Genomic DNA, 16,260 nt, shown 5'->3' with positions numbered 1-16,260 from the left:
GTTGCTATGTATTCTGTGACTATAACAGCGTAAATCATAGGCCGGAAATGGACGGAAAGGTGTAAAAACGAGAGTGATAGTGTTAGGGAAATGGAAGCATGTGAGATTATGGGCATCTTAGTGTTTTCTTTTTCAAACATTTACTTAACGTTGCTCTGCTGACTTTTCAAACGTGGAAACGCTAAGAGTGACTCCCGGCCTACCGCCTGCTGGCTGTGTTGCTTCCCCAGCTCATCGCCGCCATTTTTTAGGAAGGCCTTCCTGATTCTCACCTCTCACCAACCCCTGTGGTCCTGTGACCTGTTCCTCCATCGCTGTGTCCCCCCCCTCCTCTGGGTAACTTCACTGCTACTGCTTCTTTGATTTCCAATCTTCGGTGGCAGGCCATGAGCGAATGCGGGACAGAGCAGTGTATTCTCCTGCTCCCCGACGTGTCCTCAGCGCCTACCTAGGGCCTAGCCCCGCTAGGTACCTACTTTGTAGAAGCTAACTACTCAAGTCTACACATGAAAGACAACACTCCCCAGCTAAGATTTCTTTTTGCACTTTATTTGGCTTTTTGGTCTCCGGCACTTTGTGTACCCACCTATCACTTTCTCTCCATATAGACACACGCTGTCCAAATCTTTCTGCCAAACCATAGCTCGGGAGGATGGTGCATTGAGTTGGCAATCAACCAAAGGAGCAGCCCAGTGATGAGAGTATTTGGTGGGAAAGGAAACTCAGAATTCAGATTTTGGGTAAGGCTGTCCTTGTCAAGAATGGGACTGAAGGGGTTCCAGGGGTGTTGCCATGTCCAGAGGCGTTCCTCTCCGGCCCACTCCTCCTGTGACATGAATTCGAACACACACCTGCTAACTCACGCACACTTTCACTTATCTATGGGCGTCCCGACTTTGTTTCACTCATGGGGCAAATACAGGGAATCGCCCAAACCTCACGGCATACATAACCACGGCAGCTGGAAGTTGTCCCAAACCAAACAGCCCTAGCACCGAAGGGCTGGAAGAGTCCTCAAGCATATCTGCTCCTAAGAACTTCTTCCACAAGCGACACTTAGATTTCCTTAACGACAGTCAAGGCAGGCAATCACCCCACGTTTGCTCGAGCACTCTGTGTAATGGTGAACTCAACTTCTGTGATGATTAATTTTAGGTGTCTACTTGACTGGGTCATGGGGTGCTCAGATATTTGGTTAAACATTATTTTGGGCATGTCTGCGAGGGTACTTCCAGACAAGAGTAGCATTTGAGCTGGTGGACTGAGCAAAGCAGATTGCTCTCCCCGATGTGGGTGGGCCTCAGCCCATCTGTCGAGGGCTTGAATAGAAAACAAAGAGGCAGAGCAAGGGCGAATCTGCCCTCAGATTTACTGGTTGAGCTATGACGTGGGTCTTCTGCCCTGTCTTTCCACCAAGACTAGGCTCAGCTTCCGAGTCATTCTTAATATTGTTTTCTTCAGTTGAAAACAACTCACTTTGCAGTCCCTGCCCCAGCCACTGGCAAGTTACTTCTTCCACATCTTGATCCTCTTTACGCCTTCTGAGACACGTCTGATACTCTGAGGTGAAGACGGTTTCAGGGATGGAAGTCTTCAGCCCGTGTGTGGGACACAGCCTGGGAGGGGCAGAACCCGGAGGACGGTGGGTTGGTCCACAAGGCTGAGATCCTGAGGCTGAGCTCCACAAGGCCGAGCCAGAGGTTGGTAACGGTATTTATCAGGAGGCACAAAGAGTCTTTCCACTGAATTCCAAAACCCTTCATCTAGGACCAAAGCCCAGGGTCCCCGAGGCCTCAGGACCTAGGCTGAGGGCAGCTCGAGGCTACTTACGGCACAGTTGGAACCAGCACCTCAGGCTGTGGTCTCCTGTCCCTGTGTCCCATTTCCTATACTGTTTTCCTGTGAGAAAGCTGTCAAGCGCTATTTCCGCAGTTTCATCTGGAATCCATGGGCTAAGTCATGAAGGAGACAGGCCATCGATCCAAACAGAAGGGTGGCTCTACTGGAACATAAGCTGATATCCCTTCCACCTTCCGGAAGAATTCGGACATTCAGTATAAATAAAACCCAAATGGTTGTGACCGTAGATTAGCAAAGGTTTATTTTTAAATACTTAATACTATTAATCATGTGTGGAAATTTTGGTTTCCTGAAATGGTGAGATCATCCATTTAGATAACCCCGTTTTGGACATAATTGTCCCGAGTGGAGGCGGGGTCTGGCTCGGGCCTTCTGGTCACCTTAGCATCAGAGGCAGCTGAGTCAGTGTTCTCAGGTGGGTATGCCTTGTTCCTTCTGGCAAATGCCTGGCTGATTTCTGCATGGGTTCTGTTTTTCGTCTCAGGCAGGACAAAATAGAAATAGACAGCCCCTGTGAGGCAGATCGCGGCAAAAACCAGGAAACAGTAGGTGTCCAGACTTTTCTGTGGAAAGGAGAGACAAAGAACATCAGGTAGACAATCCCCAAACTGGCTGCGATACCGTCTCTGAACAGGTTTTGAAAGCTCCCCATTCCTATATCCATATTCCTGGATGGCGCACCACACGCATGACGCGGACTCTAAAGGCCAACGGTGCTGGATGAAGCGTCTACAGGAGACGTTCTCATGTGAGCTGTGAATACATCCGCTTCCAACCCTGGAGCCCATGAAGAAATGGCAGTCTTTTGTTTTCTTTTTTGAAAACTAGGCCTATAAAAAAAATAGTCATCACGAAAGCAAAATGTCATACTTGCTGAATGTTATTTTAAGTTTGTATTTACACACCATACATGAGGGTGTCTGAGGCTGGACCCTGCCAGCTGACGTCTGAAAATCATCTGTGACACCTCCTGTCCCCTAGCCGTCATGCAGGACCCACACATTAGGTCTCAGCGGGCTTCCTTGCTCAGACAGCTCCCCGGTGTCGCCGCCCCTGGCGTGCCCACTCCGGAAGTCCAGCCCAGCGGTCGGCTAGGGCCATGTGGGACCACCGGACTCTGCCCTTGTGGGAAGGCAACCACAGACGATGATCCATAAATGTGTGGCTGCACTCCAGTAGAATTTTATTTGCAGAAAAATAAACCAGGTGGTGGGCAGGAGTTTGTGGAACCCTGCCTTGCCCAAGCAACATTGCCCCTCACCTTCTTCACCCATGTCCCCCATCCACATGGCCTCTTCCCTGTCTGTTCTCTGTGAGGCAGCCTGGGGAGACTTGCAAAAACATATCCTGGTCATGCCAGCCCCCTGCTGAAAACTTTTCATCCCGTGGCTCTTGGGATGAGAACCCACTTCCTTAGCTTGCCCTGGGGAGTCGGTGAGGTCTCCTCTCTCTGCTTCTTCCACACGGGCCTCATCACTCCCGCCTCCCACCCTGCTTCTGCTGACTTGCTGGTCCCTCTTCCTGTGATTCCACCTCCTCAGCTCCTGTCTCTCTTCGCCAGGGGCCTGCCCTGCCCCAGGCCAGGCCCCTGAATCATCATCTCCCCTGGTTCCATTCTCCTTCCCTGCAGGACGATGGTAACCGCATAGTTAGGTATGTGGCTGCTTGGTGAAGGACTGCCTCTCGTTGGACTGTACGCTCCAGGAGTCAGCAGGGTCGTGTCTGGTTTGGCTCATCACTGTGGCCCAGTGCCCAGGTCAGCGTGTGGACAATAGCAGGTGCTCAGTGGATATTTATGGAGTGAACAAATCAATCCATCTGTCAATCAGATTTGAATCTGACAAATCAATCTGTCTTTAAGTTTCCCTGTTGCTATGGACTTACTTATGAGCCCCCCAAATTCATATGCTGAATCTCTAACCCCCAACGTGACTGTGTTTGCAGATATGGCTCTTGGGAGGTAACTGAAGTGAAACGAGGTCATAAGGGTGGGGTCCAAATCCCATAGGATGGGTGGCGTTATACAAGGAGGGAGAGAGAGACTGCTCTTTCCCCATCTGTGCACACCGAGGAGGAGCCACGGGAAGCCATGGTGAGAAGGTGGCCATCTGCCGGCCAGGAAGAGAGCCCTCCCCAGAAACTGAGCCAGATAGAGATTCTTAGGCGTCTACCTAGAAAAGCAGATTTTGGGCTGAAGTTGTCCTTGGGCCCTAATCTCCTTACCATTTCAGTCTGCTTCAAAATGAAAGCTCTTTGTCTGCTCCTTGGCAGTTCTCTTTTCTGAGGTACTTCTTCTGCAGAACAGGGAACACCTTGGGCCCCTCAGATAACCCAGTTCTCTAGCCCACCTGGCAGGTGCTGCCTGCCATCAGGAAGCCGGAAGCCAGAAGCTTGAAACAAGCTCCAGGACCCAATTTACCACAGACTTGCTCCTCCAAGGACCAGAGCAGACCAGTCGGAGGGGCAGTGGACCCTAGCCCTGGCCTCCCACAGACTTTCCCCTCATTATAATGCTAAAATTCATGCCCCAGGTGGAGGTTTAACATGCAAATAGAGCAGGTGATGTCTGCAAAGCCGGTTCTGGCAATGGCTTCCGCACACCCAGCTTCCTGTGTTTGCTTACTCCTACAGGCTTGGACTGCACTCCTTTCCCACCTCAGCCCCTTCCAGTTCTTCCCCTGGCCACTGGTCAGGGAGCAGCCCTGTATCCCTTTTCCTCAGGCCGTCTTCCTCAGGCCTGGGAGGGAGCTAGCAATGAACACTTCCTGCACCGTCCCTGGCCTCCCGTCTGTTTCTATACACACGAGTCAAAGAACGCCAAGGTCATGAACAAAACCAACTCTGCTGGCATCTTGACCTTGCACTTCCAGGCTCCAAAACGGCGAGAAATTAATTTCTGTCGTCTAAGCGCCCCCATCAGTGGTATTTTGTGCCGGCAGCCTGGCAGACTAGACTTCCCCTAGCCCTCCTGACTTCCCATCATTTATGATTATAAGTAATTACAACACCTACGTCTCTGCTTTGAAATAAAGGACATTGAATTGAAACTTGTGCAAATTCAAATAACTTGAATTGCTACTGGGAATGGCTAGGTCAAAAAGAAAGGATATTTTAAATGATGAGTCTTTGCAACAGGCGTGTAAACAGGACCATCCGTTCCTGCTGTGGACACGAGCCAGCCTCTGCCCGCAGCTGGGAGCGCTACTGGTATTAATACTGGTATCAGTACGAAGCCATGTTTGGGGAGGGTTCTGGGCCAGACACTGGGCTAAGTCCTCGGGACCAGGGAATCAATCAAGCAGCTTGCCCCAGGCCTCCCGTTGGTTAGCACGAGGCTGCAAGTCCAAACTCCGTGTTCCCACCCGCTTTGCAAACTGGCTCCTAGTGGACAGGTTTGAAGCCGCAGCACACCCAGTGCCTCCAGTTTCCTAGGCCACGGGTGGCCGAGTCACATAGTGGTTAAGCTTTCTGAGCCCCTCATGTCTGAAAATGCCTTTTCCCCTCTGTCATATGTGAAGGTACAGACTTCTAATTTCAAAGTAGTTTCCTCTCCAGACTTTGAAGACGGTGTCCCTTACCCTACAGGTAGAGTCTTGCTCAGGAGCAGGGCGATGTCACCTGATTACCATTTCTTTTCAGGTTATCTGAGTTTTCCCTATGGAACTTTGAAGATTTTCTTTTTTAACTCAGTGTTCTTAAATTGCACATCACTGTGTTTAGAAAGGGATCCTTTGCACCCAATTTGCTTAGCACAAGGCAGGCTGTTCATGTGAGGGCTGGTCTTCTTGCATGTCTGGAGTTTTCCTTCTGTCGTTTCTCTGACCATTCCCTGATGAAGACCCCTTAGCCACCCCCCACCCACCGTGTCCTGGGACCCCTTCCACTTTCTCAGCAGCCGTGTCCTGGATGCACTCTGGGCCAGCCTCTCTCCTTCAGTTCAGCCCATCTACCCTCTAAAAGATGTCCTCATGATTATGACTACATGCTTGCGACCCTGTCTTGTTTTTTGAGCAGGCTGTACCCTTATTTTGAGCATAGCTAGGATTCTGAGTGGGGCGGGCAGGCTGGGGTGTTCAGCCACCTTTCCTTAGGCACCTGGGAGCCGAGTCTTCAAGGATGAGCGGCGTGGAGGTTGCAGCTGTTTTGGGACTTGAGTAGATGGAGGAAGGGCGTATAGGTGACGGCGGGGACACCCTGCATACCTCTCTGAGAACCTGATGAAAAGCTACGGATCCCCTTCTCCATCAAAAGGAAAAAAAAATCTCATACACTTGACATTTTCAACACCATTTCTAGAGCGGGGGCATGTCACAGTCTTGCTGAAACTCTTCCATGGGCCACCTGGCATCCGCAGGCCCCGGGCTTTAAGTTCCATGACGGCGGGAGCCGTGTCACCTGCTCAATGCAGGTATACCCCCGGCCCAAGACAGTGCCTGGGTCACCGAAAGTGCGGTCTTAATAAGAATATGCTGGATGAGTGGATAAATGAATGAAATGAGAGCACTTTCATGGAGAAGATCGAAGGGATGAAAGGGTGTTCGAGTTAGATGTTCACGACGTGACAAAAACAGAATCCCCGATCCATGGGACGCTGGCTCCCTGGGGATTCACACCAAGCTCCTGGCTGAGTCGGCGCAGGGGCTGCCACTTAACAGTGGAGGGGAAGTCCAGTGCCTTACACTGGTCCCTCCAACTCTGCGGAGAGCTTACAAAGCCAAGGCTGTTGCGCGGTGGGAGCAGCATCGACCTGAAACGCTAGGCTGTCTCTCGGGGGAGCCGGAAGGAAGCAGGGAGCTTGGTGCTGTCTTCTGTCTCTACCGTGTGTGTGGGCACCTGAGTCACTGTCGCGGGCACACTCAGGATCTTGTCGGAGTTGCCCGGGAACCCGTGAGGTAGACACAGCCCGTGGCTGCCTGATGGCATCTCAGCTCCTCACGCTCGGCTGGCAGCCACACTGCACAGCCCTGCTGACACCTCGCACTCACGGCCCCCTCCGCGGCAGGCCGCTTCTTCGCCGCCCGTTCTCAGCCACGCACGGCGGTCTTCCCCGAATCACCGGGGCTCCTTCCTCCCTCTCTGCCTGTCTTTGCTCCTAAGTCCTGAGGCCTTTACCCTGAGACATCTTCTCCCTTTTTAAAAAATATATACAGTTTTATCCAGATAGGATTTATATACAGTAACTTGCACAGCTCTTAAGTGTAGTGCTCGATGAGTCTGGATGAAAGTACTCCCCTGCGTAACTAACACCTCTGTCAAGACGTAGGACATCTCCACCACTCCGGAAAGTTCCTTGTGCCATTTCTAGTCAGTGCTTCCTCTCTCCCAGCTGCCCCCTGCCGCCCCCAACACACACACAGTCAACCACCGTTCTACTGTCTGTCGCCTTAGCCTCCATTTTCTCTGCCCCTGTCCCGAATCTAGCGGCCACCAGGCAGCCTGAGAGTTCTTTTAAAGTCACAAAACAGATCATGTCTTAAAACTATGCAGTGGCTTTCCAGGGTCCTTTGGAAAAACCCCAAATCCCTCTCATGCCCTCAGTGCCGGGTGGGCCTCCCTCATAATCACCTGCGATCCCGTGTCCTCAGCTGCCTGCTCTGGGCCGGCTCGGGGCCTCTGCCAGCACCTTCCTGCTCCCCGCTGCCCCCACCCCCACTGAGTCCCTCAACCTCAGCCCGAAAGGTCCCTGCACTGGTCAGCCCAGTTACGCCCCATTTTACCTCCTTCTGAGACCCACAAACCACACCTGTTCCCCTGAGGGGCATGTCTGTTCTCTCTGAAATGTTAGGGCAGGACTGCCTCCAGGCTGGTGTCAGCCGAGATGGAGCTAGTGAAAGATGCTCCCTTCCTCCCTCCAGACCCAAGGATGTCAGCTGGACCCTCCAGAGAGGCGAGGGGGAGGTTTTATTTGCTTTTAGGTCCCACGATCCTGGGTCTGCGTCGGCTTCCTCCTCACGTTGCATAGGCAATTGGGATACGACCCAGTAATTTTCAAGTTGAAAAGAATCATTTTCTCACTTCCGGATTTTATGGAACTCAAGCGAAATGTTGTAACTCCAGTGGAGTCAAGCAGCATACATTTGCATGCAATTTTCTCTGAACCAGAAAATACCGGTGCTAATGGCAGAGGCTGAGTCGTCTGGAGGCTGGTACAACCAACGACCCGAGGGACACACTGATGCCGGCCATAGCAAAGGCCCAAGGAAAAGGCAGCCTGAGGCTAAGGGCAGAGAAACAGTGATATTAATCTCCCCAGGGGTCAAGGCAACCTGTCCCATCTATGCATATCCAGAACATTCTGCAAGGAAGGGGCAGGGCGTGGGAGAGAACGGGAAGAAGTAGGGAGAGCACTGCTCTGGACCAAGTGGTTTTCTGGGACGTGGGGCTTACAGGGACAGTCCTGGGCAAACTGGGATGAATTAGTCACCCTGGACAGGGAAGGTGTTGTGGGTTCAATTGTGTCCCCCTGAAGATATGCTGCAGTCTAACCCCAGGCCCTGTGAATGTGGCGCTGTTTGCCAACCGTCTTTGCAGATGTAATCAAGGTGAGGTTAGGTCATGCTAGACCATGGTGGGCCTCAAAGCTGGTCCTTGGTGTCCTTATAGAAGGGGGTGTGGTGACCCACACAAAGGAAGAAGGCCATGTGCCCAGGGAGGCAGAGATCGGAGTGGTGCAACGCAAGCCAAGGAACTCTGGAAGCCACCGGCAGCCCAGAGAAGCGCATGGAGCACACCCTCCGCCTGCAGCTTTCAGGAGGAGCCGACGCTGCGGACATCCTGACGTCTAGCACTAGCCTCCAGAACGGGACGAGAAGCGTCTGCACTGTTGTGAACCAACAGTTTGTGGTACTCGGTTGGGGCAGCCCTGCAAACTGAGACAGAAGGGGACGTGTCCGGCTGGAACTCAGTGCTTCCTCCTGGGGTCTCTGGGAGACACGGACCCCACACCAGAGTTGCCCCCACACCTACGAGAAGGAGGAAGCTGGGTATTTATTCTGCAACCTCACTGGCTGTGGGCCCCCCCAACCTTCTGCCTGTTCCTCCCCCAGGCTGAGAGCGAGCCCAGCGCAGGGAGGCCGCGGGCAGGTGATGGGATTCTCAGAGTTGTCTGTAGAGAAGGTCAAGGTGAGCGGACATGGGTGGGGTTGCCAGCAGCCTCTGTCCCAGACCCTTGGCTCATTTTAACCCTTATCCCAGCCCGAAGAGGTGACAACAGCTACTGCCGGTGTTTCCGAGGTGCTTGCTCTGTGCCCCGTTCTGTGAGCACTTCACTGTGTGAGCTCACTAAGCCCTCGTGCGACCCTCGCATTTGCAGGTGGGGAGGTCAGGACAGCCCGTGAGCCCAGCCCAGGCAGACGGCCCCCAGTGCCTGCTACTGACCTCAGCGGGCTCTGTTCTCCATGGGCGAGGAGAGAATGAAGGATTTTCCATTTTCTAGATGGGGAAACTGAAGCTTGGAGCAGGCAAGGACCTGGCCCAGGGCCCCCCTGCTGATGCGGATGACACGGTGAAATTCTGGGTCACGTCACTGTCTGCAGCAGTGCCAGCTCGGATATGCGTTTTCTGGGGAAGCAGTCTGGGCTCCTTGCAGGTCCCTGCTTGGGGCTGTGATACATTTGCCACTGACACATTTTGGAAAAAGATGGAAAGATCAAGATGCCTGAAAAGTTGCACCTGGTGGCTGTTCTGAGCCGAATTGTGTCCACCATCAGGATTCACGTGTTGGAGTCTTAACCCCCAGCACCTCAGAATGTGGCTGTATGTGGAGGTAAGGTCTTTAAAGAGGGGATTAAGGTAAAATGAAGTCCTATGATGGGCTCTGACCCAATCTCACTCGTGTCCTTAGAAGAACAGGAAATTGAGACACTCACAGAGGGATGACCGTGTGAAGACACGGGGACAGATGGCTGTCTACAACAGCAAGAAGAGAGGTCCCAGAAGAAATCAACTTTGCCAAGACCTTTATCTCCAACTCTGGCCTCCAGAACTTGAGAAGACAAATTCCTGTTGTTTAAGCCCCAGTCTGGGGTACGTGGTTGTGGTAGCATGAGCAGACCAAGACAGGCTCTTGATTGTGGCTGAGAGGACTTCTGGAAAGGCTGTGGAAAGGAGCTGGCCAGCTGTGGCATCTTCAGCAGCAGAAACTGCTCCCATGGGAGGGCCCGGGGGGGAGCGGAGTGGGAACCAGAACGTGTACGCCCTGTGTTTCTCTAGTGTAGTCGTCATGGCCAACGGCAGCCCCTGGAGCCTGGCCTCTGCCCTGGCAGGCCCCTGTCCCGAAAGGAAATGAACCCTTGCCTCCTTCCCTGTCCTGGATCAGGAGGCCGACATTTCACAAAATCTGAATGTGGCCACCTGGCCGGTGTCTGCGTCAGCGTGACCAGCAAGGCTGCTCGGCCTGACTCAGTGCTCACGCCTGCCATGCTCCCTGAATGTTCCCCAACCCCAGAGACGCTGGAGATGCCCCGGCTGGCAGGAGCTCTGCTTCCAGAGGGAAGATGCCTTGAGAATACCCACGGGCATAAGGGAACGCTCATGATATCATGCCAGGTGAGGAAAGCAAAAGCACAAATCAAAAAAATTGCTTCCGATTTTTATAAATATGAAACATGACATGTATTTGGAAGAAAGGAAGGAAACAGTGTCATTAAGCCATTAGCATGCCTGGCTTCACCACCTTACAGTCTCTGCAGTGAGCATGAATCATTTATAATTAGAATCTCTTCATAACTTGACAGGGAAAGAGGAAGGAGGAGGAGGGAGAGAAGAGGGGAAGGGGGAGGAGGAGGAATAAACAGAAGGAAAAGGAGAAGAAGGAGAGGACGGGGAAGATGAGGAAGACTGTCAACGATTGTGCCCTACACAGAGCTGGCCTTTGTGTTCTGCCCCCTTAGAGGGACCCACGCGGCCATCCTCAAACACTGGCTGAATGAATGAACGCTACAAGGGCTGTGTCAGGACTCCCACAAAAATGGACATAAAACGTCAGGTCTGGGGCTTAGCACGAAAAGCAGAAAGATGCCCAGTGAAACGATACTATCAGGATGATGTCATTAATTAGATGCGTTACCGTAGCGCTCCGAGGGGCAAGGCTGATATGTCCTCTGCCTCCCCCCGGCCCTCCCCTGCCCGGTGGTGGGAGGAGCTCCAAGGCCAGTCCTGAGTTATGATGTGTCAGCTTACTTACCTAATGATTAGCTTCCCTCTCCCCCGTTGCCCTGTCCTGTTGCACTCTGCCCGGGGCGAGGGCGGAGTTCACAGGCACCGTACCTCCCGACCGGCTGTTGCTGCTGGATTGGGCAATGCTCCTCTCTTGTCTGTTTCTCTGTTTTGCCCCCTTCTTATCCTCAGTGCTGCTCTCAGTCCTGCCCTGCAATGCCCTTCTCCCACCTCTGGACAAACTCCTGTGTAAGTATTTGATGAATGTCCTTAAGTCAACCTGTCCTCCTGTCTCTTCCCTCTATCCTCTAGCTATCTAACAGTCTGTCCATCCATCCATCCATCCATCCATCCATCCATCCTTGGCTTCCCCCAACCACCTGCCCATGTCCCTTGTGTGGCTGCAGACATTGCCAGGCAAGGTCAAGGCCAAGGTCAGGTGGTCTCTCTGATGTGGGAGCCACCTATCTCTCCAGCTCTAGCCCCAAAATGCCAAAGGCAGTGACCAGATCTGAGCCCAGTACCTCTCAGGGAATGGATCAGAGTGCTGCCTTTCAGATCCTCCCCAACCGCGTGTCCTTCTCTGCAGCTCCCCTGCACTTCTCTTTGCCTTGCCCTAGGCCCCCAAACCTAAGCCTGTAAGGAGAGGTGCCCACAGCTCTCCTGTGACTTCCATGCCCTTGACACGTCCTAGAGGAGGCAGCTGGTCTGGATGGTCTACGACAGGCATGCAGGCTCGTGTCCTGTGTGCACGGGGGTCCTCAGCTTTATGAGCAGGTGGCGTCCCTCTCGGCCCTGAGCCCTTAAACTGGGTCCTGGCCTTATTCCCCTGCTCCAGGCCAGGCTCTGAGCAGCCCTCGGGCTGACTTTCTCTGTGAAATCTGGCACACGAGGTCACCCCACAGTGTGAATGGATACATTGTTAATCACAGTGACAGTGACAGCATGCTCTGGGGCCCCTCTGGGGCTCTTGCAGGAGGGACCCGCTAACCACTGGGAGTTCTGGTCTTGTTTTTGCCCTCAGACACTCCAGCACATCCCAACAGGGTGTCTGTCCCGGGACGAGCTGTGGCCCCAGAAACCTCTAAGGAACCTAGGTACCCTGCTGTAAGTGAGCCGGTTGGAATGTGATCCCCTAAACATGTGGTCAAGGCTGTCAGAAACTGGGTTATTGTGAAAAGGAGTCTGACACACACCCAAGTTCTGGGGGTCAAGGAAGGGCACTTGGGGGAGACATCCATGGGTGTGACCATGTTCTTCCTCTCACTGGTCTGGGGCCTTGGGCAAGTGTCCTGAGCCTGCTAAACCTGACTTTCCTCCTGAAAGAGAGGGCTATGGCTGTCATTATGGAGGGACACAAGATTTCAGGCTCTTCCCCTCCGGACACAAGGCAGTCTGCATTTCCCCTGGGGTAAGGGGTGGTGGTGGAGCTTTCACACATTCACAGAGAATGTGCACACCTGTAACCTGTGTCACTGCCAGGTGACGGGCCTTAATGGATGGGTGTCAGACTTGCCACACTCCTTCCGCCTGCAGGGGCTGAGTCGGGAAGCTCTGGGGCAGAATCTCTAGGCCCCCCACAACGAACACCTAGCATGAGTAAGACATCATCCCCGGTGGTTTAAAGCCACTGAGACCTGGGGGCTCTTTCTTCCTGCAGCAAACCCAACCCGTCCTGACTGACAAGTGGGGGTAATAAGACCTTCCATGTGATAGCGTGACTGCACACGGACCTGCCCGTCGTGGTCGCTGTCCTCTCCCGCACCTTTCCTTGCCAAGGAATCCAGCTAAGCAGGCGGGGCTAGCACAGCTCCCCAGAACTCAGCACAAGCCTGAGTTCCCCGCACAGAGTCTGGGGAGCATCTCAAGGGAGAGGCAGTGTGACGTTTCTGCTTGGTAGAAGCTGCGGATGGGCTGTGATTTGCCCAATGAATGAGGTGGAAGAAAAGTCAGATGGATCCAAGCAGCTGGAGACCTCCCTAAAATGTGTGCCTGTGTGTGTGTGTGTGTGAGCACATGTGTGTGCGTGTGAGCATGTGAGCCTGTGTGTACGAGCACGTGTGTGCTTGTGTGTGTGAGCTCGTGTGTGCACCTGTGTGTGTGAGCACCTGTGTGTGCTTGTGTGTGTGTGTGTGTGTGTGTGTTTAAACATAAATTAACTCTTTGCCCAGTTCAAATGGACTTGCTGGAGAAAATCACCTGCTGTATAAGCAAGGGCTCCTTCCTCCCCTTGTCTTACAGGTGAGGATGAGAGACTCGGTTCAAATCCCGCTCTGTCATTTCCCACGGGGGTGACCTTGGGGACTGGCTGCCTCTGTCCGACCTCTAGGCTGCTGGTCTGTACAAGGGAGCCACGAAGGCCTCACCCCCCTGCACTGACAGGGGCTGAGTGGAGCCCGGCACCCAGCAAGCGGATGTCAGTGTTACAGTGGCACGTCTGTGCTGTCCGCTCCCAGACTGCGGCTGGAAAGTGAGATGGCATGTTTTGTGTGGGGGTACAGCTGAGATCTTTTACCCACCACCCACCCCTACCCCAAATTGTGCAGAAGACAGTGGCTTACTACTCAGACATAGAAAGCTTAGTGGTGGGCCAGGTGAGGGCTCTAGAACTTCTCCACTTAAGCAGTAGGGGTGTAGGGGGATCTATGTTGACAGAGAAGTGGTCTGAAGTTAATTTTCCCCACGACAATGAATATTTTACTGACCCCGACTCTGCTGGCTTTGAACCGAAAGGAAGACGCCATTTAAGGTTTGAAGCCCATTGGAAAGTCTACTTGTTAGGTTTTGGCCGTGCCAGCTGAAGATGCCCAAGGACGGGAGAAATGGGTGTGGGGCCCAAGGAGGCCCCCATGGCACGTACGCTCAGGGGCAGGGTGCTGCTAGTAGCTACGACACAGTCAAAGATGCTGCAAAAGTCACATGGTGAGGCCACCTGTAACTCTGAGACTGATGAAGGTCAGACAGGGACCGTCCACCAGTAAGAGGCTGAGGGGAGAAGAACTGTGTTGGATGGTGACCCTAGGACCTCGGACTGACAGTGTCTGCTCCCTGAGCCTCAGCCTCTCTGCAGTAAAGTGGGAAGGACAGGAAACCCCAGCTCAGGGCTGCATGGGTATCATGAGCATATGAAAAGCCATGTGCAGGGGACCTGAGGCAGTAACTGCTCTATGACGCAGGAGTAACCAGCACGTGGGCCCATGGCCGGGGCTGCTGACCTTGGACACAGCCACGCTGGCAGCGGAGTCTCTGGGACATGCTGGGGTTGAAGGTAGTCCACTAATAGGCAGACTACTAACTAAGAGAATGGGGAGAGGGTTGAAATAGCCCCTGAGAAGGGATGGTGGTCTTCCTCAGAGACATCTGAAGGATTCTCACCTCCACTGATGGCATCACTGATGGTATCATGAGCAGTGGGGAGCCCTGGGGTCATCAGAGCAGAGAAGCTTCACCCTCTTTGGAATGCAGCTGGGGGCCCCTGGCTCTGTGCAGAACACTTGTAAAGTCCTTGTCTTTTGTGTTCCTGCGCCCAGAGAACTCTCTGACCTCATTTCCTGCCTCTGCCATCTTCCTTGCTCACTCTATTCCAGACACACTGGCCTCTTTGCTGTTTCTTACACAGGCCAAGCACGGCCCTGCCTCAGGACCCTTGCACTTGTTGTTTCCCTGCCTGGACTTCTCCATTCCTGGGCTGCTTCACTTTACTCGGTCTCTGCTTCCCTTTTCAGCTCCAGGACCAGAGAGCACAAGTTTTTGTTTCCACTCTATCCCCACTGTCTGAAACAGTGCCCAGCACAGAGTAGGGGCTCAATAAATACATGCTGAATAAACGAGCGAGTGAATGAATAGATTCTCGACCTACACACAAAGAACTTGTATCCATTTCCTGAGTTCACATTTTCCCATCCACCATGGTCACCCTTGGGACAGTGACCCCATCAGCTTGGTGATGATGACGACGATGAGGACGTTAGATGCACGGCAGCGTGCACTGTAACTATAACACAGACCTTGTCTACACTGTGACAAGCACCTTGCCGAAGTGCACGTTTGAGATTCTAACCTAGGTTTCCTTGCAGACCCTTGGCGACGGGAAGCCCGCTCCCTCTGAGGCAGCCCTTAGCGTTTAGAGGCAGCTCCTGGAAGGTGCAGGAGGGAGAGAGGATTCATCTCCGCCTTCCCGAGGCCAACAGTGTGAGTTTCCAGTTGAGCGCCTCAGCCTCTGCCCTGCGAACCACCCCTCACGCAGAGGGCTGCCAAATCAGAGGGCCTCCCACGGGCAGGAGACCCCTTGTCTGTCGTACCTGAATGAACGGGAAGAGGAGGCCGACCGCGAAGTTGGAGAGCCAGTTGACGGTGCCCGCAATGACGAAGGCAGCCGGCCGCTGGGGCTGCTGGAAGAACTCGCCGGTCAGGATGAATGGGATGCCCCCTGCAAGTCAGACAAGGGCACAGATGAATCGCGCTAAGGTCCTGCCGCCAGCATCTGCCACCAATGGCAGGGTAGCGCCCTCTTCATAGGCGCCGCTCTGCCTGGGTGAGTGACAGCTTCAGGACGGGGTGCTGGAGTCAGCCCGTCACTCCTAAAGTATACCCACCATTTCCCTGACCTGGCCCATCCAAACGAGAGGTGCTGCAGCCTCCTGGCTCTCCAGATGCCTTCTGAATCAAGCTGTAACCCACTACAACATGAGTACGGTACGCACAAACTTGATTTACGACGCAACTGACATTTTCTTATACCGTGTGTCAGGCAGGTACGGGCTACCATACCTGTGTAAGAGAACTGAAGCCCAGAGAGGTTCCTGGACTCCCCCAAGTTACCCAGCTCCTCGGTAGCACAGCCAGAACTCGGGCTTGGGACTCCAACCTCCAAATTGCAGCTCTGTGTCCCTGCTAATCCTTGCCTGACAGGATGGAGGCCCCCACCCAACTGGCTATTGGTTTGTCCTCCTTACCTCCCTGGGACTGGATGTGTGGTGGGCCCCACTCGTCACCCCAGCAGTGGAGTGTTACTCAGGGGAAATGTCTTTGGCATTAAGGGAGGACAATTCTTTGTTTTGAGGACTGTCCCGTGCAATTGCAGGATGTCTGTCACCCCTGACCTCCAGGAGGCCAGAGCTCCCCTGGTCGCTGTGACAACCCAAACTGCCTGCACACACTTCCAGTTGTCCGCAGGGTGCCACGCTTAGCTGAGCGTCTCCAAGGTCTGCACCCTCCTCTTCTGGAAATCAGTGAGACCTGGGG

At 53.5% G+C, this 16,260-nt stretch overlaps 1 protein-coding gene across 15 annotated transcripts in view; it reads right to left on the bottom strand.

The window, feature by feature from the left end:
• SLC2A9 (solute carrier family 2 member 9) overlaps positions 1-16,260 on the bottom strand; it is a 260,925-nt gene that overhangs the window by 5,079 nt on the left and 239,586 nt on the right. For 14 of the 15 annotated variants that reach the window (XM_040625291.1, XM_040625294.1, XM_040625290.1 and 11 more), the window contains 2 exons: positions 15,318-15,445; positions 2,085-2,423 (listed from right to left, as the gene is read on the bottom strand). In XM_040625291.1, coding sequence (XP_040481225.1) covers positions 2,172-2,423; positions 15,318-15,445 — 380 coding nt within the window. In that variant the 3' untranslated portion in view covers positions 2,085-2,171. Of the gene's footprint in view, positions 1-2,084; positions 2,424-15,317; positions 15,446-16,260 lie in introns of those variants that run through there. The other variant, XM_040625292.1, reaches the window with a different exon arrangement.

The sequence above is a fragment of the Ursus maritimus genome, unplaced genomic scaffold (assembly GCF_017311325.1).
Source record: "Ursus maritimus isolate PB19 unplaced genomic scaffold, ASM1731132v1 scaffold_8, whole genome shotgun sequence".
NCBI classification, from domain to species: domain Eukaryota; kingdom Metazoa; phylum Chordata; class Mammalia; order Carnivora; family Ursidae; genus Ursus; species Ursus maritimus.
Note: the sequence above shows the minus strand (reverse complement) of the source record. Positions and strands in the feature narration are given on the sequence as shown.